At 45.3% G+C, this 23,078-nt stretch overlaps 2 protein-coding genes across 12 annotated transcripts in view; both read left to right on the forward strand.

Moving 5' to 3' along the window:
- Nucleotides 1-23,078, forward strand: part of LOC147028049 (uncharacterized) — a 250,584-nt gene that overhangs the window by 218,195 nt on the left and 9,311 nt on the right. The gene's annotated exons all lie outside the window — the stretch shown is intronic.
- Nucleotides 1-23,078, forward strand: part of USP40 (ubiquitin specific peptidase 40) — a 131,982-nt gene that overhangs the window by 80,084 nt on the left and 28,820 nt on the right. For 7 of the 11 annotated variants that reach the window (XR_015057397.1, XM_085878025.1, XM_085878024.1 and 4 more), the window contains 15 exons: nt 1,973-2,080; nt 11,427-11,781; nt 12,473-12,554; nt 12,789-12,960; nt 13,048-13,132; nt 20,387-20,460; nt 20,573-20,995; nt 21,113-21,173; nt 21,373-21,423; nt 21,909-21,997; nt 22,164-22,244; nt 22,350-22,386; nt 22,490-22,554; nt 22,688-22,762; nt 22,886-22,961. Coding sequence is in view for 10 of the 11 variants with exons in the window: in XM_085878025.1 (XP_085734151.1) it covers nt 1,973-2,080; nt 11,427-11,781; nt 12,473-12,554; nt 12,789-12,960; nt 13,048-13,132; nt 20,387-20,460; nt 20,573-20,995; nt 21,113-21,173; nt 21,373-21,423; nt 21,909-21,997; nt 22,164-22,244; nt 22,350-22,386; nt 22,490-22,554; nt 22,688-22,762; nt 22,886-22,961 (1,834 nt within the window). In the remaining variant the exon portion in view is untranslated. Of the gene's footprint in view, nt 1-1,972; nt 2,081-11,426; nt 11,782-12,472; nt 12,555-12,788; nt 12,961-13,047; nt 13,133-20,386; nt 20,461-20,572; nt 20,996-21,112; nt 21,174-21,372; nt 21,424-21,908; nt 21,998-22,163; nt 22,245-22,349; nt 22,387-22,489; nt 22,763-22,885; nt 22,962-23,078 lie in introns of all 11 variants that reach the window. The other 4 variants (XM_085878030.1, XM_085878031.1, XM_085878033.1 and 1 more) reach the window with 3 other exon arrangements.

Genomic DNA, 23,078 nt, shown 5'->3' on the forward strand with positions numbered 1-23,078 from the left:
TCTGGAACCCCCCCCCCCCATCTACTTTCTCAACAATCCTCTCAAAAAAGTCCTTTAATTCAAGCTTCTGGGTCTCACTATCTACCATATCTCCTGGGAAAGCCACATTTTCAAGCTGGCCTCCAAAGCCAGTCGCTGTCTGGGCATCCTCCGTTGTGCAAAGTCCTTCCTTGGCACACCTGAGCTCCTGACCACATACAAAGCTTTCGTCTGCAGCCTGATGGAGTACTGCTCTCCCCTCTGGGTTGGTGCTCCTGCCGCTCACCTTTCTCAGCTTCATGCTGTGGAATCCAGCCTGGTGTTGGCTTAGTGGTTAGGGTGGCGGCTTGGGATCCCAGGGTCCTGAGTTCAAGCCCCGTTGGCTGCTGAATTAACACCAGGGGGTTGACTCAGCCTGTCATCCATCTGAGGTCCGCGAAGTGAGTACAAGTGTACTGGTACTGGTGTATGCCCCGGTTAGAATAGGTATACCATATCCCTGTGTGTCGTAAGAGGCGACCAGGGTTGGTGTCAGGAAGGGCATCCGGCCATAAAACATTGCCTCAAGAAAAAGCCTCACCCCTGCACAGCAGGGAAAAATGGCTGTAAAAACGGTCATTTTATGCTGTGGAATCCAAGGCATTTAGGATCATTGGTATCTCCTGCAATGAGGCTGTGTTTGGGTCTCTCTCACTCCCTCACCACAGGCAGGTGGGTAGTCTTTCTGTCTTCTCCCATCTCCTCTCCAGCCTTGCCCCCCCTCCCCCCGCTCTGTCTGAGATATGTCCATCCCCCATATTTCCGCAGGGTGCTCAAGGTCCGCCAGCAACCCCCTTCTGGTAAAACTACCAAAATCAAGATTCACTGCTCACCTTCACTCTTTCATTCCTTGTTTTTTTTTTTCCTGCCTTTGCAACAAACTCCCACACCCTCTTCAATCCCACTCTTCCCTCCAAGTCTTCAAAACAGCTGTTCACCATCATCTCTTATCTTCCCCCATCCAAAACCTCGATCTTTTCTACCCCCGTTAATTCACCCCAAACCCACCTCCTTCAAATTCACTGCTTTCCTTCCTGAAAGTTCCTGTCGTGTAAGGTCCTGAAAGTCCCTGTTGTGTCCACCTTGTTTACCCTGTGTACCCCACCCCATCCCTCTCCCTTCCACAGATCTCATGTCTCTGTTCCCCACTGTTTTGTCCTTCTCTCTCCTGCCCATCTTGTTTCATGCTCCCCTTGTACATTCTGTGTGTTAGCACTCATACGAGCCTCGACAGTTTTTTCCAAAAAGAAAAATAAAAAAGTTTAAAAAAAGAAGAATATGTACCGGCAACTTTGACCGCTTTCAGAAGAGGTTTATTTGTATTTAAATATCTCGTAATTGTTTTTTGTTTTTTATTCACGTGTGTACTTGAACACAACTCATTTATCAAAAAGGCTTTGGCACGATAGAGCGATATATATATATATATATATATATATATATATATATATATATATATATATATATATATATATATATATATATATATATATATATATATACATATATATATATATATATATATATATATATATATATATATATATATATATATATATACATATATACACTCACAAAAAATCGACTTTTTTCAAATGTTTCAATATATTTTTTTTTTTGGAGTGGGGGGGGGGGGAGGCTCGAACACTGGCACTCACTGATGAACCCCTGAATGTTTGACGAAGATCCGTTCAGCCATCTCTGAGAAAAATGGCAACAGGCAGATACAGAGACGAACGGCTCTCTTATCGTATTGATTGTATTATATTTGTGTTCCTGCATCTATTTTATGTTTATCAACCCTTTATTTTCTATTTCCTGCTGTTATGGTGGTTAGTATTGCGTGGTTGTTATGTTGTGCAGGTGTTGTGCATTATTATTGCTGTGAATTTGTGGTTTGTCATGGTGGTTTTCATTTTGTGTTTTTTTTTTTTTTGTAATTCCGTGGTTGTAGGGAGGCCCTCATGGCCTCACCATGGATGCAATGTCTAAAACAATGCAGGAGGTGATGGGAGTGTCGTGGAAGAAGAAGTACCGCAAGCAGCACGGCACTCTCACCAAGGTGTGGTCGCTTTGTTTATGTGGACTTGATTTGGACTTCTGAAATCACGACTAACTGCAGTGCTTTATACTTCCTCTGAGAGCCTGCGTCTGGCAGAACAAGACCATCCAGGCTGGTAACATTCTATTGCTTTATTGAAATAGGTATGCCATGATTTCAGCAGCAGTTGGCATGGTTTGAGAGTCGGTTGGATTTAGTGTGGCTTGAGTATGGGTTGCTGTTTGAGAAGTGTTTGTTAAAGGGAAGTTTGAGCACTGTCACAGATTAGTTCTCTCTGAGGGCAACTCGCGTGTGACTCGGCGTTGTTTGACAGCTGACCCAGTGCACGACTTTGCTGTGATGTTGGCATCAATAACAAAATTATTGTTCTCACCAAGAAAATATATCTTTTTTCTCTCATCATTGTTGTAATAAGCTGTAACAACTTCATCTTAGAAATACATGTTTTTTTTATCTTGCCAAAACGAAGTTTTTGCAAGATATGTTAGTCAGCTTGTATGGTTTTTTTTTTATTTATTTTTTTATTTATTTATTTTTTGTCTGTAATCACGAATAAAAAATTCTGCAGAGGACAGTTATCATTGGAAATTTTTGTAACTTCGCATATCAGAGGCCTATAGAGGCCCCTTTCAGTGCACAAAATTTTGAAGGTCAAGGTCAAAGGTCAAGGACACTGTCGCAAATCAGGGGAGTCAACGAAACCCTTATTTTTTTGAGCAATTTTGATCGGATCGTCTTCAAACTTCATGGGAATATAGTTGATTAATTTTTGGTGGCGATTGGCCTTGACCTTCATATGTTTTTTTTTTTTTTGTTTTTTTTTTTTTTTGGTCTGTCATCATGTATAAATCACTCTGCAGAGCACAGTTATCATTGGAAATTTTTGTAACTTCGCATATCAGAGGCCTATAGAGGTCCCTTTCAGCGCATAAAATTTTGAAGGTCAAGGTCACTTTGTCGCAAATCAGGGGAGTCGACGAAACCCTTTTTTTTGAGTAATTTTGATCGGATCGTCTTCAAACTTCATGGGAATATAGTTCATGGTCTGGCGCTCAGCTTATTAATTTTTGGTGGCGATTAGCCTTGACCTTCATGGTTAGCGCCTAAGGTCAAACATATTTGACCCCAAGGTCAAATTTTCAAGTTTTAGGAACCATATCGTGTAGTACCTCAAATTAAACACCTCGATGAGTGCTTTCTAGATATGTCAAGCTTGAGACATTATGATGTCATTTGGTGACGTTATGAGGCAAACGCATATTTTTCATGGTTACTCTGTAGAACGATTCTCATCGGAATCTCTCGTCGGCAGATATTCCTCAAGGAGTCACTCCTGGTGGATAGCAGCTCTGTTCACCTCAGTGTGACCTTAAAGAAGTCACACGTGGTCACCTTTTGGCAAGATACGGGTCACCCTGCGGGTGACATTGGTTTATTTCTTTGTTAATCATATTTGGTTCACCAGTGTTAAGGTGTCAATATAGATGAGAGACCTATTAAATAAATAAAAACTCGGTTATATGTTATAATTGTTTATTACCTCTGCCACCGAAGGTGAAGGAGGTTATGTTTTCACTCCTTTGTGTCTGTTTGTTTGTTTGTTTGTCTGTCTGTGTGCAGGATATCTCAAAAGGTTGTGGACGGATTTGGACAAAACTTGGTGGACAGGTTGAGTTGAGTATGTGGCAAGGATGAATTGATTCGATTTTAGTGAAGATCCGAATACGGATCTGCATACAAGAGTTATTTAATTTTTGAAGTGATTCTTCCCCATTGAGAGAGAGGGCCAAATACGATATGTAGAATGATATTTCAAAAATGTATTGTGCCTGGTATGTTCTCGTGGATCAGGCATTGCGTGGCGGAAGTATGCGCTCTGTTACGGCCTGCAGCACACCAAGCCAACATATGAAGAGGGCAAATTGATGACCAAGCAAAGAAGAGACTGAGAAGAGAGGCCACTGTCCAGGCCTCCCAGTAGGCCCCGGGCAGGCCCCAACAGTCGGCCCCAGCAGAAGGAAGGGTTCGACCAAACACAACCTTCCAATAACTATACCGCAAATCGAAACTCCAAAATAGCCACCCTCTCCTACTCTGCATCAACTTCCTGGTTCCCTCCTCTTGCCCCACAGCCAATTACAGGCTTTATATCTGTGGGTGGAACCATTGGATTTAACTTGGGGGTGGGAGAAGAGGAAGAAGGTCACAGACTGTAACACTTTCTCCCCTTAAAATAGAAAACTTTACCCCAAGCAAAGTACACATTTTACAGAGGTAGATTAGTCTCAACATAGCATAAACAGTGCAATAAACAAACAGCTACATCCTGTTGACATTTACAGGCATCAGTGCAAATATACATGTGCATGAATATTCTCTTAAGCTCGAGATAGAGCATCTGCCATGACATTATCTCTACCCGAAATATGTGCAATTTTCAAGGGGTACGGTTGTACCAAAAGCCCCCATCGGAAAAGGCATTGATTCGTTATCTTGAACTTCTCCAGAAAAAACAGAGGATTATGGTCAGAAAATACCATAACATTGCTTGAGCCATTCGTTGCATACATTTCAAAATGCTGTGGCACCAAAATCAGACTCAAGGCCTCCTTGATAGTAGAAGAAGCCTTTTGATGGTTGTTCAGCTTTTTGGAGAAGTAACGTGATGGCTTTTCAATACCCGACGCATCATCCTGAAAGAGTACCGCTCCTACACCAACATCGCTTGCGTCTATTGCTAATTTGAATGGCTTATCAAAATCGGGAGTAGCCAACACTGACTCATTGGCCAGAGTAGCTTTCAATTTGTCAAAAGCCTTTTGACAGGATTCAGACCACACAAATGTTGCATTTTTCTTCAACAAGTTGGTTAGGAGTACCAGGAGTGAGCTGTAATTTGCACAGAATTTCCTGTAGCACTCAGACATACCAAGATTCCGAAGGAATTCTCGCTTATTGGTGGGGACAGGAAAAATCGGCAATCGCTTGGGTCTTGGCCTGTCTAGGTGATATTTGACCCTGACCAACAACATGACCTAGGTAGGCAACCCGAGCTTTAGCAAATTCACTTTTCTTGAGGTTTACAAGTTTCGCATTGGTAAGTCTTCCAAATAGTTCTCGGAGATGTCTCAAATGGTCTTGCCATGTATCACTATATAGTATGACATCATCTGGGTAAGCTACACAATTTGGAAAACTCATAGTAACCTGGTTCATTACCCTTTGGAAGGGAGCAGGTGCATTTTTCATCCCAAAAGGCATTACCTTGCACTGATATATGCCGGCTGAAGTCACAAAGGCTGAGACTTCTTTTCCCTGGTCAGTCAGAGATACTTGCCAATAACATCATCATCATCGTTTTACGGCCAGTTCCATGCTTGCATGTGTAAGCTGTGGTTCACCTAATGGCTGCTTTCCAGGCTGCATGATCCCTTGCTCGCCCTCTTGTTGGGCCTTTCACTCTAAGATCATCTTTCAGCAACACATCCCATATTGTTCTTGAATAACTTTGAAGCAAGTCTATTTTGCTAACATAAGCAGCCTTACCAACCTTGTCTATACAATCTTCAATTCTCAGGACGGGATATGAATCAGTGTGGATTACCGCATTCACCTTCCAATAGTCAATATCAAATCTTGCAAAACCATCGAGTTTTGGTACGAGTACACTGGGTAAACTGCCGCTGCTCTGATTGGGTTTGATGATGTCATGCTAGAGCATATATTATACCTCTTCACAAACCTTAGCTAATTTGTCAGGATTTAACCGATATGGGTGTTGTTTGATTGGTCTAGCATTCCTTACCTCAACATCATGGGAAGCAATGAGGTGCACCCTGGCTCATCAGAATATAGATGGGTACATTCCACTAATTAGAGCAATTACATCAGATCGTTTATCCTCAGGTACTTGAGCTAGTTCGGAGTCCAAATGTCTCAACACCTCAGAGTTTGATAGTTTAGCCCCTAAGGGTTCCCTCTCAGGTTCTTGTAGAGAGATGCTGCCTGATTCACGACAGTCAGTATCTTGACTGTTGATATGACTGACCTACCAGCTTAGCTAGCCCCACTGGCCGGTTGAGGTCGGCATAACGCTCATAGTACCGTTTAAGCATGTTAACATGGCACACCCAGTGGAGTTTCCGTCTATAATGTGTTCCCACCACGTAGTTCACATCACTCAGCTTTTTTTCGACCAAGTAAGGTCCGCTAAACTTTGCCGATAGTGGCTCTCCAGGCAGAGGTAGTAAAACTAGTACTTTATCTCCAGGCATAAAATTACGAGCTGTCGCATTCTGGTCAAAACGTGCCTTCATTATTCACTGAGATACTTTCAGATGTTCTTTGGCGACATTGTAGGCATGGGCAAGTCTTTCCCTGAAAGTACATAGTAGTCCAGAAGGTTGGGGTTCTCAGTTTCTTCGAGGAATCTCTCTTTTACTACTTTAAGAGGGCTCTGAACCTCATGGCCATACACCAACTCAAATGGTCTGAAACCCATAGATTCATTTAGGGTATCCCTGGTGGTGAACAACACAAAACAGATTCCTTTGTCAAATTCTTCAGGATACTCCATACAATATGCCTTCAACATCGTTTTCATGGTCTGGTGGTATCTCTGAAGGGCTCCCTGGGTGGGACTGGCGGTGATAGGCCGAGGAATTCAACTGCCTGATTCCGAACTGATGCATAACTGGTGTTAATTCCTTAGTCAGACTGCACCTCCTGTGGCAAACAATATCTGGTGAAAAACTGAACCAAGGCATCCTCCACCACCTTAGCCTTGATCCTTTTTAAGGGAACAGCCTCAGGGAATCTAGTTGACATGTCCATAATGGTTAATAAATACCAATGACCTGATTTAGTTATTAGTAATGGACCAACACAATCAATCAGTAACCCTACTGAAAGGCTCATCAAAAACGGGCATGGGTTAAAGGGGAGTTGGTTTAAATCGATGGCTGTGGCTTCCCTATCATTTGACAGGTATGGCAGGTCTTACAGTGCGCCACGATGTCCTGGTGTAACTTCGGCCAATAAAAATGCGCTTGATCCTCGTCTGAGTTTTCCGGATTCCCACATGTCCGGCCATAGGAACTTCATGGGCCAGCCGTAGAATTTCAGGATAACTGGGTGGTACCACTACCTGATGTACCACAGACCAATCGTCGCTAGCTGGAGCACGAGGGTGTCTCTACTTTCTCATTAACACATCAGATTTCACATAGTAGCAGTCTGAGACCTCCTCAGCTTCCAACTCAGACACAGCCTTTTGTCTTAGGTCTCTTAGTACAGGATCTGTCTCCTGGTCGTTTATTAGTGAAGAACGATTCAACATGGGCATACAAGAAGCCCCATTCCCTATCTCTGCATTGCAAGTTAAATTATTCAAAAATGTCTCCGCCAACCACATACCAGTATCTGGTACATTTTCCAACTCTCCGTCAGTCTGCTTCTCCTTCTGCATTTGGGATCTCGTCACCACACAAGCAGGGAAAATACCGGGAAACTCCTCTTGCAAATCCTGTCTCTTGCTGAACTATAGGATGTATTGAAACCACGGGCGAAACACAAACCCGATCCACAGCCAAATCATCCACAAATCAAATCACATCCTCTATTTTTGGGGACAGTGGGGACTGTCCCCACTGCTGCTGGTTCTGTGACCAAATCAGACTTCAAGTTCACCCTCTGAAAGGGGATCGGCACATAACTATACTACCTGCAATGCCCTCGATGAATTCACTCGCTTTCACTGAACTGCTCACAGTCAATGGTAATATTGTTGCGGGGCCGGGCGTCGGCTGCGAGCACGACCGCTAGATGGAGCTGTGGAGTCGGCTCCACCGATCGCCTGGAATTTAGGTCGTACTTCTTCAGAAAAGTACGGGTCCCTTTTTGGACCGAACTCTCCAATAGACAGACCACGTGGGGTAGGGTCGATTGCCAATTTCAATTTACCTAAATACCCACGTGGTCCAACTACCGGGGAAATTCACCCTCGGCCGACTTTGTCCGAATCGAGTCGCGATCGCCAACTCTGATCCGGCGTAACCTAGCGGAATTGCCAAAGTCGAGCCAGACCAAATGACAATTTACCGGCCCGAACGGCCGTACTAATTCTCAAACACGCGTCATGTCAAACTAATGGAGGAAAGGACACGAACGAGCTGATACATTGAACAAATGGGGTTTATTTATACAACAATAATTTGGGAACGAGGGAAGCACGTAAGAAGCAGAGTTAAACCGAATATGAATAAATGCACGTATATACAGTCAAAAAGTACTTACACAGTTTACTACTTAGCAGACGGGCCCACGGACACACACGCACACACACCCAAAAGAAGTGGTAGCTGAAGCCTTTATTGCGGACTTCAGCTCGGAGGGACAGGCGAGCTGAAGACCAGGGTCTATCTTGGACCTGTCCACCTCGTGTGGTCTTCAAGATGACTCGATCCATGGAGGAGGAGGAGGAGGACGACGACGACGACAACCAAGACGAGATAAGACCAGCCCTCGACGACGACGAAGGCCCAACAGGACGAGGTCTCCAGACCAGCTTGATAACCAGCATGACGAGCCCAGCAAGACGAGCGCTCCAGCAAGACGAACCTTGCAAGACGACGACTACGATGGTGACCACCAAGACAAGAATGCTCCAGACCTCCCAGACGACGACCAAGCCCAGCTAAGACGAGATGTGATGTGATGTCCCAGATGTACCTCACCAAGATCAGCGCCCGCGTCTTTACTCACCCTGTTTCGGGGGGTGGGGGGAAACGTCTCCGCCCTCCCCGCTCTCGATCTGAGGTGGCGAGGTCCCTGATTTGCCAGGGGCCCACCCCTCCCATCCTGGATGGGGTCTCTATCTGAGGTGGTGAGATCCCTGATAGGCCAGGGGGGCCCACCCCTCTCATCCTGGGTGGGGTCTCGATCTGTGGTGGTGAGTTCCCTGATTGACCAGGGGGGCCCACCCCTCCCATCCTGGGCAGAGTCTCATCTGAGGGGATGTGAATCCCCGCCCACATTTGTGGTTGAACACACGAAGAACAATGGCGCCGGTCAGAGCGGGGGGAAGGTGTAAAAATAAAAGAAAAACCCTATCAAAGTAACTCACAGCGCATTTACATTTAATCAACCTTTAAACACGGACAAGGAAGCTATCTATAACATACTTACCGATATAACTAATCTATAGGACCTGAATGTTGTGTGCGATAGGTTTTCAAATTCGTAACAATATATTAGACAACATCAATGACTGGGCTGCCCCAGTATCCCACAAAATAACTATGGACTTAGCTTTCCCGTCCAGGGACACTTGGCCCATTGACACAAAGTTTTATAATGGTCCAGTACAGGGCTCGTAAGGTCAGCAGTATCCTCAGCCTTAACTGACAGGGCACGATCATTGGGGCTGTTCACTTTGGTTTTAACCAATGCAATAGGTCTAGCAGAGTCTCCCTGCTTCTTCTCCAATTGCAGTTCCCAACAATTTGACTTCAGATGTCCCCTCTGATTACAGTAATAACACATTAGGACGGTTCCCCTGCGAGAGATGCCTTATTCGACCACTCAACCTGTCGACCCGGAGACGGCCGCACCGATGGACTCCTATGGTCTTTCCATTCCTTCTCATTATACCATGTCGTACCTTAATGAGGAAGGCTCATGCTTCTCTTATGGGTAAGTTCATAATCATCGGCACTAATGGCAGCTCCTTTCAACTCACCAACCTTATGATCCATAACGCGTGTCCTAATGTCCAAGGGGAGACTGTTCTTAAACTCTTCCATCAGGATAACCTCCCTTTGATTACCATAGGTCCTATGCACTTGCAGAGAACGATACCACCGATCAATACTCATGTCCTCCCTCGCAAATTCCACAAATGTCTGCCCAGCCTGTCTTTTTAAAGTTTGAAACTTTTGCCTGTTTCCAGAAGTTACTCATAAGCTGACAACACAGCTCTTTTTATGACCTCATAATTTTCTGACTGATCCTCCAACAGAGCTGAATACATTTCCTGGGCTCTCACGATGAACACACTTTGTAGTAGCAGGGTCCAGTATTGTCTTCTACTGAGAACCCCTTTCTATCCACATATTCCTTCACGTCAAAATCCATCTCCTCAGCCATGGTGTACAACTGCAGTAAATATAGTCGGTAACAGCACCGTCAACAAAATGTCAAAGTATCTTACAATGGAAAAAAACCAACAACGAAAATCCATAACAGGTATCATATAATTAAGATCCCGAATGAGCCCCCAATTTGTTACAGCCTGCAGCACACTAAGGCAACATATCGAAAGGGCAACTGGATGACTAAGCAAAAAAAGAGACTGATCAGAGAGGCCACTGTCCAGGCCTTCCAGTTGGCCCTAGGCAGGTCCCAACAGTAGGCCCCAGGCATGTCCCAACAGTAGGCCCCAGGCATGTCCCAACAGTAGGCCCCAGGCATGTCCCAGCAGTGGGCCCCAAATGGGTCCCAACAGTCGGCCCCAGGCAGGTCCCAACGGTCGGCCCCAGGCAGGTCCCAACGGTCGGCCCCAGGCAGGTCCCAACGGTCGGCCCCAGGCAGGTCCCAACGGTCGGCCCCAGGCAGGTCCCAACGGCCGGCCCCAGGCAGGCCCCAATAGTAGGAAGGGTTCGACCAAACACAACCTTCCGATAACTATACTGTAGATGGAAACTCCAAAATAGCCACCCTTTCCTCCTCTGCATCAACTTCCTGGTTCCCTCGTCTTGCCACACAGCCAATCTCAGGCTTGCTACCCATGGGTGGAGCCATTGGGTCTAACTCGGGGGGTGAAGAAGAGGAAGAAGGTCATAGACCACAACCGCTTTACCGAGTGCCCTTCTACAGGGTGCTCCACAGAAAACCAAGAAATTTAGATTTATTTTGCCATATTTTACCATATCAATAAACTAACATATAATAAAGTGTATCTTTGTTTTACACTACATCTTAGTTTGCTTTTGTTTTGTTTGAAAATAGTGTATCTTTGTTTTACACTACATCTAAGTTTGCTTTTGTTTTGTTTTAAATAAACTGTACCAAATTTCCTGGTTTTCTGTGGGGCACCCTGTAGTTTATGATTTATTTAATTCATCTCCCACTCAATTAATTTTGTCCTTTTATTTAACGGCCTTAAATGGCAGCTTTAGGCCCATTTGCTTTGAAGCTTCAGTTATAAAAGTTAACGTTTATCTAAATCATCATATTCCAAGCAGAGGTTTTTCTTGCTGTTTAACTTTAAGTCCTAATATAGCATATTATGACTCGCAAGAGGAATCTGTGCACCAAACATAAAGTCGAGACTGTATTCTGCTTTCAGTTTTTGCAGGCCCATTCGGACGTGTTCATCTACAACAAGGATGTACACTGGATATCCTTACGAGAACCCTACAATGCCTGGAACGCCGGCAAAATCAATGAATTGTGCTCGATGGCCGAAGAGCACAATCGGCAAAACCTCCATCCACACAGAGCAGGCTCTGTGGAGCCACCTGATCAGCCGAACAACAATGTCTCCTCTGGAGAGGATGCGAGGCCTGTTGGCGGCTGGTTTGACTTTGATGATTCTCATGTGCGGCCCATTTCAGAGCGAGAACTTGAGCAACAGTTTGAGGGAAAAGAAAGTGCATACATGCTCTTCTACCGCAAAAGCACACTTAAGCGGCCTGTAGAAGGTGCGTGTGAGGCCTATGGTATTACTTTTTGTATACAAGGTCAAGGCTCTTATAAGAGCTAGAACATGAAAAGCATCAGGACGTAACAGAAAAATGAAACAGTAGAAAGGTGGGAAGACACAAACATCAGGGTTGAATGACAAAATAGATGTAAACTTGGACAAACAGTGAGTGTGGGGAGGAATGAGGGGCCAGGAAAGGATGCAAAGGGTGAACAAGATGGATGTAGAAAGAAACTCTCAGGAAGTGAAAAACTAGAAATTTGGAAGGAGGTGGGCTTGGGGGTATGCGAGGGGGGTTGGGAGAGGGGGGTGGGGTGGTTGACAAGGGTAGAAAAGACTGGTTTTGGATGCGGGATAATCTGAGATGATGATGTGACATTTTGCTGCTTTGTGTTGGGTACAAATGGTATTTCATTGTTTGTACAGATAATCAGGCAGAAATATATCATGTGATTGTTTCACCATTAACACAGCAGATTCCCTGATCTCTGCCCATGATCCTCCTCTCTATCATTGCTTTGCTTAGATGAAGGCCTTCTGGAAAGGCTGCATGGCATTACCCTTATTGTATGAACAATTTACCTGGTTGTTTGCTGTTGCTCGATGATCAATTTTTAATCTCATCTTCTCGGGAATGCTGAATTGCTGTTTTACATCCCTTGTAGTGGTAATATAATTTTTCTTTTCAGCATTTGGCAATCCCTGGTACAAAGTTCCACAGTACCTCACTGATGAAATCAATGAAATCAATGACAACCTTCTGAAGCAAAGGTAGTACGCTTCGACACTTCGTGTTTCCAACAGAAGTTGATCACAAAAAATGTATTTTATTACAGTAATGAACACACCAATTGTGACTTTGTTATTACTTGTTTTGGGGTTTATGAGCATATTTGTTTTCCTGTGTAAACTGAAAATGTCGACATTAACTTTGTTAGGGATAAGATAGATGAGCAAGCTATGGAAACTTTTGCTTGAGTTTCATTCCGTTTACCATGCTTGCAGACACAACCACGAGCTGCAGTTAAATAGCATCAATGTGAGTGTGCACTTGAGTCCCCATTATGAGATGCGAGATGGAGGGCTGCAGACCAGGTCATCTGAAGGGGATGCTGCCCTAACTATGGTCCTGGACAGGCGTATGAGTGTGGCTCAGCTCAAGAGCGAACTGCTGCAGGTTAATTAATGATGGATTCGGGAAGGTGGAATGGTGGGTAGATCGGCTTGTGCATTTTCCATTGATTGTGACTAACATTTTGTGCAGCTGTTGGGATCGTGGACGGGTCACTTTGAAGTGAGTTTGGCCAAGCATCTTCCCGCGGGACTGCACGTCTACCCAGGCCTATGTGGTCAGTGCCCTACAGTGGGGGTATGGATGAAAAGAAAGGGGGGAGGGTGTTTATTATCACTGTTATGCGGTATGTCTCTGAGTACCCTGCATAGTGATCTGTTATATATTGAAAGTCATGGTGTCTGTCCTTGCATTCATTTGTCTCCCATTGACAGCGGCCGCCTCCCGCGCTGTGCCTGAAAAGCTGCATATGCAGGCAAAGCTCAACATTCACTTTTTTATTGTCCCTTCAAGTAGTCTTTAAAATCAACATGACCATCTGCATTAAAGTACCATTATGTTTGTGGTGTAAATAGAGGAATTTCATAGGAAAGATATGATCGTATAGAGTTGCTTGGTCCGTGGACGTGTAGGAGACATCTCAATGTAAATTAAGTAGGAAAACTGTGAGCTTAAGTGTTACATGTCACTACACGAGGGGTGGTGCTATTAATTAGGTAGGGATGAGGATAATTTCCCCCAGTACGTAATTTCCCCCTGTGACCTTTTCCCTATGTTTTTGTATTTTAAGACCGGCGATAAAAGGGGAATCGTGTCCTTAAAACAATAACTACCGAGCACGTACAAGCAGGCAGAAAGCCTGCCTCCAGGGGTGACGGCTGGTGGACCACGCCCCTGGAGTGGATGATTGATGGGCGTGATAGTAAGAGGAAGAAGAGCGCGTCTCGTGAAGAGAACGAGGAAAGCGGCTCGTGACAGGAGGAGGAAAACACGGTCGCGCTGTTTGTGGTGAGCGAACCTAGATTGAGATAGAATCGGTGTTCTGAAAGGAGAACAAGAACAGTGGTGAAAAGATGCGATCGAGTGGAAGGGTATCGGTGGCTGGCTATGTCTGGACACAACCTGTGAATTTGCCCGCGTGACGGAGCAAGACGCTAGTCATCGACTGTTAGGCTAAACCGTGCGGGACCAGCCTCCAAGCCTCGTATCGAGCCATCGGGGGAAAGAGATGGCCCGATTCTGCAAAGCAGCGGTGTCGGTGAGGACGATCAACGCAAGAAGCTGCACGGCGGTCTCTGAGCCTTGGTGTTGAGTATCGCCACCCGAATTACCTCCTGTACGCTTGCCCTGTGACCTCTTCCCCATGTTTTTGTATTTTAAGACCGGCGATAAAAGGGGATCACGTCCTTAAAACAACAACTACCGAGCACATCCAAGCAGGCAGAAAGCCCGCCTCCAAGGGTGACTGCTGGTGAACCATGCCCCTGGAGTGGATGATTGATGGGCGTGACATCAGCAAGAGAAAGAAGAGCATGTCTCGGGAAGAGGACTGGGAAAGCAGCCCGTGGCTGGAGGAGGGAAACACGGTCGCGCTGTTTGTGGCGAGCCGACCTAGATTGAGATAGAATCGGTGTTCTGAAAGGAGAACGAGGATAGTGGTGAAAGGACGTGATCGAGTGGAAGTCTGTGTGTTTTATTGTTTGTATTTAAGTCTGTGTGGAAGCGCCTCAAAATTCGATTTAGGTTACCTCAAGTCTGTTTATTTCCATTATAATTGTTGAGTTTCTGTTTATTAAATCATTATTTATTTAATTTGCTGGTGTCCATGTATCTGTCGTGGGTTCGAGTACAACCCATGTGCCTCCGTCATTTGCCGCCCTTTCTTTCCCGTGCGTGCCATAATCTCCAAGAATCTCAGCTGTAACCCTCCAAGAGAACTGTTTGGCCATCCATCCAGGTAGGGGCGAAACCCATGGGAAACTACAGTGCAGTGTAATTATTACAGATCCTGATGAGTAACATACAATTTGAAATAGCTATATTTTGTCATCTTTTTAGACAAATTCAACCTCCGCCGCCACTCGATGTTGCACCACCATTTTGTGGTGGGTGGTATAAGTAGCTCTGAGTGAAATCATGAGTGTAACAACCTTTTTGAAGTCCATGAAATAATTTACATTGATAGATTAACTTAAACTTTTCCCATCACTGGGGACAGGTAGTTTTGCTCCAAACACAAAAGAACTGATTTGATCAAACCACCAAAACAGATCAGTTGTAGTGTGTGGGGAAATTATACACAGAACAATAATGGCATGTACAAGTAATTATGCAATCAAGTTATCGAAAATGTATATTTTCAACTCCTTCCATATCAACTCCTCCCATGCTCTTCCAACTGAAGAAGCTGCATAAAGCAACCAAGAAGGGCAAGCAAGGTAAGCCTTTTGCTGTTTCAAACCCTTCCTCGAGTTCCTCCACAGCTGTAAAGACGTTCACAAATAGGACACACAGGAGAATCCCAATTCTATACACCGCCTCAGCTACCAGGCCGGTTTCATCGCTTATTGGCGAATCATCAGCGACAGCGCAGACATAAATACACACTAACAAGGCTCACAAGCATGTAACACGTGCGAATGTCAAAAGCAGTCAGTGTATATATATATATATATATATATATATATATATATATATATATATATATATATATATATATATATATATATATATATATATATATATATATATATATATATATATATATATATATATATATATATATATATACACGACAGACCCACCCATATCTTTCACCTGTGAATGGAGGGAATGTTCATTCAGCTCTCACCTAATCAATTAAACCCAGGGGGCTTGGATTATATAAATAAATGGACTCCTTCCATGCTCTTCCAGCCAAAGAAGCTGCATAAAGCAACCATGAAAGGTTACCCATCATAAAGCAACCATGAAAGGTTACCCAGCAATCAGACCGCATGACCATTACGATATTGATGCGGGCCGGGGGTCGGTTGAGAAGACCCCTGGGGGGGGGGGGTGGGAGCTATCTCGGCTCCGCCATCAACTCCCCGGAATTGTAGGCCGTCGTACACGGATAATCCCGTGACGCGGCGGGTCGCTTAACCGACCGTGGATGCCAATAACTCAACCACGTGACATGGGGTCCTCAGTCTACTTAATCCGGTTACCTAAAAAAATCCACGTGATTTAATTACCGGGGAATACACCCTCGGTACGCCTTGTCAGAACCGGATCACTACCGGATAGAATGCAGTCGAGCGATACTGCTAATGACGTACCAGCTAAAAGGAACGGATTGTTGGGTATAAAGTCCTGGCAAAGCTTCGATTCGGACCATGCTGGATCAATGGAGGCAAAGACAAAAACGAGCAGGGAACATTTCTGATAATTTATTAACAATGGGGAGAGCAAAGGTATGTGGTACGATCAAGATTTATTTGGGTGTGCAAGCAGAGAGGGGGAAGAGAGGTGTGGTGCAGCAATAAACAAGCAACTTATGAAAGTGGACGCAAAGCAGACTTAACCCGAAAATAATAACGATCTTCTGCAGGCTTACTTACATAGACAGGCGCCAGGACACACACGCATGCACGCACGGGGACACACACACACACACACACACACACACACACACACACACACACACACACACACACACACACACACACACACACACACACACACACACACACACACACACACACACACACACACACACACACACACAACCCGATGAAGAGGAATTGATGCAAGACAGGCGAGGAGATGAGGCTACGGTCTCTCTGTACCTTTGTATAATTGATATACGGTACCCTAACACACCACCAATACATTTGGGGGGAATGCTCCGTGGTGTGGTACCCCCCCTGACAGCTGGCGCATTGTCTCCTGTTTCGGGCTGCTTGCATCGAGACCATGGGCATGAAGGAGGAGCTTGAGTTGGGAGGGTGGAGTCCGGAGCGAAACCAGGTGAGTGGGTGGAGTCTGCGTCGTGTGGGTGGAGAAGAGGAGGCGGAGCCCAGCGATGATGACAGAAGGCAGAGTCGAAGTGATGACGACAGAAGGCGGAGTCGGGGTGATGACAGTAGGTGGAATCGAAGACCAGAGAGAGAGAGAGAGAGAGAGAGAGAGAGAGAGAGAGAGAGAGAGAGAGAGAGAGAGAGAGAGAGAGAGAGAGAGAGAGAGAGAGCCGAGAGAGAGAGAGAGAGGGAGCCGAGAGAGAGAGAACCGAGAGAGAGAGAGAGAGAGAGACCCGAGAGAGACCCGAGAGAGAGAGACCAGAGAGAGAGAGAGAGAGAGAGAGAGACCCGAGAGAGAGAGAGAGAGAGATAGATCCGCTTGGACCTTTATAGGCCCCGTGGCGCGGGTCGTGGGGCCACCCCGAAACTTGGTGACGTCAGCCGAATTGGGGGCTCTGATTGGCCCCGACCCGCTGCCCGGCCGCGATGGCCGGAAGCAGCAGCATCCCATTTCCGGCAAGATGACCCTACGCCGCAAGAATATCTTGCTTCGACCTCACGACATGATACGAATCGCCGTCACCGCACTCCACGTCATTACTTGCCTTGCATGAACCCCCGGGCCATGCCCTGATGACTGGCCGAGGGCAGCGTCGGTCCCGCACACCCGCTCGGGTGCCCCGACCAGCGCTGGCCAACGCGCCCGCTCCGTGTGCGCCAACGTGGCCCGAGCTGTACAACATGCCTCCGCCCGATCGCAGCTTCGCTGACCGTGGAGGCAAGAAGGTAAGATGTTATGGCAAACCCATGCACACACAGTAAGATGTATCCATTTGTGCCCCGCTCTGTACGATAACAAAGTGTTGCTGGCGCTACACTCGTGCCCTGCTCTGGATGATGACAGTCGCGAGCGGCACACGGGTCTGCCTTCGAGCACGTTCCGTACAGTGCGCATGGATCCGCCATTACGCACGTGGCCAGCGCTCGCGTTTGCCCGATTCTGCTATTGTGTTCGTGGGTGAAACCCGATCAATATAATTAGTCCAGAAATGAGTTGAAAGGAACAAGCTGCTTGCGCCTTGCACACTCATATCCTGCGCAACGTGGCATGGGGTTGCCTTTCTATTATCGGCCTTGGTATGCGTTCCGTGCAGCGTGGGCATCCTGCTGGGTGTGTTTCCTGTGTTGTGAAAAACACCGTTCGTGCAGCGTGGGTGTCGTGTTGGTTGTGCTTTCTACGGAGGGTTGTCCAGCGTAATGCCTGCTTGGCCTTCGTTGAGGACCCATCTCACAGTGAAGGGTGCACGTGGCTCAGATTTCCCTCAGGAATAATCAGAAAAGAAAAGTAGAAATGATGTAAGCAAACCTAGCTATGAGATCATCGCAAAGCACGCCCCTGTTGTCCCACTAGACAAAAGGGAAGGGACTATCTACACATATATTCATGGAATAACTGTCTTGGGACCACTATCTGTTTGTTGCATGCATTTCCGAGAACCACAACAATATATATAGTTACCCAGGTCACATGACCATTAAAATAACCCATGCCACTGTTGGTACCACAATCTGCGCAAAGTCGTCTGTCGCCAAAGGTGAGGCGAGGAAGGTGGAGAGCTAGGATCAATGAAGAAACACGGTACAAGATGGGAATATGGGTCTGGAAGAGAAACACTAGGGAGGAGGGTCGACTCTATTATATTCACAATACATATCTATTCACAAGGAGTATGATATGCTTAACTTAACAGATACTTAAGAAATGACTGCCGTGAATTACATGACCATAACAATATATACCCGGTTGCTCAGGATCGAATAGCTGAGCGACCACATTCGTCCCTTGCTGAAGAGACTTCCCGCTGGATCCTGCGTCTAAGGTCGCGTAACCGTGCGGTTTGAAGTCCGACAACGCACGAGTGCCTTTCCTCGGCAGTCACGTGGCAGATCTTGTATTTGGCCAAGCTTACTAAATCATGTGATGCAATCTTATCTCGTCAATCAATTATTCTGTCTTTAACAGAACTACATTATAGCCATCAGATGAAACTGTCGCAAGCAAGCAGGATGTGTCATAGACCAAGTCAAGTTTTATACATATATTTGTAAAGAATGGCACATATATACAGAGATTAAGCAGTCAACAATAATCCCCATTTCCACACTACACAACACATACACCTGCACAATGATAAGGTATTTACAACCAACTTGGCAAGATAACTCGGGTCAGTATATGTGCTTGACAGAAAGGGAGACAATTGGGGTAATGAGAAAGCCCCCCCCCGCCCCCTGCCTGAATGCGATAGACTCTGGTCTGGAGAGCTTGGCGTGTCCCTTTTGGAGGTTGCACGAACTGAAGGCACACGGCTTCTGAAGGGGTGTGAAGCTTCTCCCACGATCACGGTGGATGGTACCCCGGGGTGCTCTGTTCTTTATTCATTGACACTCAGTTGTCTGGTACAAAACAGGCTGTGAGGTTCGCAGCAACAACAGCTAGCATCACGTCATGGGATTCTCAAACTGTTAAAGGCAGATCCCTCTGATTTTATCATTCGTCTGGTAACTGATGACAAAATGTGGCTTCACTGCTGGCATCCTGAAACAACATTGGAGTCCAAGCAATGTATCACCACCATCCAATAATTTTTGCACCCAACCCTCAGCCATAAATATCCTATCCAAGATTTTCTTAAATGCATTGGGAATTTTCTTGTTGATTGACCATGTGCTTCACAAAGTTATAAATGCATGGGAATATTATGGCAGCCTCGTGCAAAAATTGCAGCAGGCAGCCATGCACAAACCCCAAGCAATGCTGACCAAATGTGTGCTCCCTCGTGTCAACATGCCGTGTTGTTGAGACCACCATTCGTGATTGTGGCTTCGAACAGCCGGATTACGCCCCCCCTCCTCCCTCACCCCCACCCTCCATATACCCGCCTGGACCTGCCCCCCAGTAACTATTATCTGTTTCGGCATTTATAGTCCTACCTGTGTGGCTGCCGACTCGTTTGTGAAACGGACTGTGATCTGTCAGGCAGTTGTAATAAAACGGTTCACAGTCAGATTAAATACACTCCTCCACACAACTTAATTAATTCAGATGAATTATATTTTTGAACTGTACCCTCATTTGTGGGTCATGACATTTAGAGCTCCTTGGTGCTGTGCAGAGTATGAGGAGGAACCTCTGTAAAACTCTGCTTCTTTTTTTCTCCTTTCATGTTTGTTTATTTTATAACTTTCAATTTCTGCTTTTTTTTTGTCTGTCTTTGCCTTCAGATAATGATGTGTTTTCAGAACGCTTACGTTAAGGGTGCCGTTTGACCATCTTCGCAAATTTCATATTGACCATTTTGTCCTGAGATGAAAAATGAAGGTCCTGAGGTAGAAAAAGCAGTGTTGGGCTGATACTCCTGTGAACTTGCAAAAGTTCTTCTTACTATTATACTGCCCCCTTCGGGTGGTGGTCCATGTTAATGATCTGTGGAGACTTTTTTTTTTGTCTCCTTCCTTTTTACATTTAGGATATGAGCAGCGGACCCTTATGGATTGTGGCATAGACGATGGCTGCAGCTTGTTTGTGTGGGATGGGCAGAAGGTCAGTTTGCTTGGACTTGGTATGTGAAAATTTGAACTTTACATTTCTGGAGTTTAAATTTAAGGTTATTGATAATAAATATAATATCGATTTCACCATCTAATGTAAACAGGTACAAGGTAAAACCATTCTGACTGGAGCTGATAACGAACCTGTTCTGCTGAATTTACACTGGATGTCAGTGGTCCAACCTGCATGCCGAGCCTTCCGCAAGAACATGACCCTGAGACAGCTGCGGTGCAGCCTTGCCCGGGACATGGGCATAACTGCCAGGGCATTGCGAATCATCCGAGGCTGGCCAAAGGCCCAGGTGGAGCTGACCTCGAAGCAGGACTCTGAGACCCTGCATGGCCTGTCTTTAATAGACGGGGACTCTCTTGGTTTGGTTGCGCACGGAGTGAAGGGTGATGTGGCACTGGCGCATACCAAAACTGTGATGCCTGGCACCCGGTGGACTCGAGTTGTGGATGGTTTAGAGGATTGTGGCACAAAACGGGGCGCTGGTGAAGCCATGGTACCTTTTCAGGAGGACACAGTAAGACATTACGAGAAAAATGCACCATTTCATTGCAATATATCAACAAGATTCATGACCTTGAACATGTCGTTGATGTGCCATCTTTTGTTGAGCTGTTCCTAATTTATGTTCCAGCCTATCTCCGCGATCAAAGCGTCTGCTATTGATAAATTGCAGTTGGGCACAAATGTTTCAGGTAATTCTTTCCCAACAAAGTACTTTTTTTACATTTGATATACTTCATGTGGTGCTCATGGTACAAGATGTACTGTTAATCTATGTGGGTGTACAGGACACCGTGAAAACGCCATTTTGTTCACAACACCAACTTGATGCATACTAAAATTGCATGTTATTTTACTTAATGGAATTGATTGTTGTGTGCTCTGTGTCAGACACCTGTTGCCTGCGCGTTGATGCTGGGACGGGTCTCTTACTCACCCCTTGTACGTAACTACCTGTGTGTTTGTGTGCACAATGTTCTTTCAGCACTTTCAAACTCAATCTTTCAACTTTTAGTTTTCACTTTTAAGCTTTCAGCCCAATCAGCACTTTCAAACTCCACCTTAAAGGATAGCTTGCAGTTACCACCTAAAGGAAAGCTTGCAGTTACCACCTAGCTTGCAGTTACTTGCAAAAGATGACATCAACAACCAATATGAGACTGTTTTGAGCTTCTCCCCTCTTTGCCCATGTTAAAACAGGCCCAACATGCCCATTTGCAAGGCAGCTGATCAGTTTGGTTAGACAATTGTACATGTTCTTGGAATTTACTGGCTCAGGAAATTGTTGATGAAGGCACATATAAATAAATACTAAATGAGGCGTGAAATGATCTGGAGCTAACTCTCAATGCAATTTATCTTATTGTGAGCATCTTTGACATTTTTGGGGGTCAAAGATGACAGGGTATGCATTGCGTGTTGTGCAGTGAGTGAAGAAGATCGTGCTGAGGAAGCCAATCTTAGGAATGGATGTACCCTGGTTCTCACACGTGGGGAGGCACCTAGAGCTGACCAGGTGGTGGCGTACTTGAGCAGAAACTAAATGATGTTAGAATGTAATGAAAAAAGTGTTATTGAACACCAACCTATTTTATTGTTTGAATGATGTCATTATCAATTTAAGTTGTGTGGTTACCAGATTAATGTGGTATGCTAACAGACTGTGTATCTCACATTTCCAGCTCTTCCTGCATTTCACCATTGGATCCACACTCGGCTCTGAGTTGGAACTGATTGTGGATAAAAATTGCTCAGTGCGTGAGGTGAGATCGTGTGTTGCCTTTACAAGTGCCAGACCTTATCAGCACTTCCTTTGCCATGTTGAGCTTTTTCACAAAGTCCGGTCTAACTTCAATTTATGATTTCAGTGCTTAAGACTCGTTCTTGACAAGGCTGGAGTGACCGGTATGTTTTTTATTCTGAAAGTCCTCATGCAATATTATTGATGCGTTGATTTCCTTGACCCCATTACAATTCTCGATTTCACTGTTCTGTTTGTGCTGATAAGGCTGTGAGTGGCACCTTTGCAGAGTCAGCCTATGTGGACAAACCCAAGGTCCTCTCCAGGAAGAGGTGTGTATAGCATGTGTATTGCATAATCCATTGCATCAACAAGGCCATCTGGTTTATCAGAGATGCTTCCACAGGCAGCACCTTCACTCTGTCACATTATTGATGCTGACATGTGTTGGTGCATGTGTTGCAGGACCTTATGCTGGAACACTTGCACATTCACTCTGGAGATCACCTTCATGTCATGGAGGGGAAACTTCTACCCAAAGTATTTCCCCCTTTCCCCCACCTCCCTCCCATATGTCCCTTCCATAATCCTTCTTTTCAGATTTGCTGTACCTTTTTTTAACCCCCCTCTCCATCATTACATGTTTGTGCCACTTCATTGAAGGGATTCTTAAGGTTATCTGTTTGGTTGATGGAAGAGGGGGTGAGGCAGGAAAGCAACGAAGATGCTGAGATACAAGGTGAGACATTGATGGTATTCCATCAGAATCGGAGGCAAAAAATAGTTTAGCATTTTTAGATGTTTCGTGTTTACCATTCCATGTAATTTTATGAGCAAATTGATTTGTGACATTTCT

Source organism: Eptatretus burgeri, chromosome 4, assembly GCF_056783735.1.
Source record: "Eptatretus burgeri isolate ZD-2024b chromosome 4, Ebu_testis_v1, whole genome shotgun sequence".
Taxonomy (NCBI): Eukaryota; Metazoa; Chordata; class Myxini; order Myxiniformes; family Myxinidae; genus Eptatretus; species Eptatretus burgeri.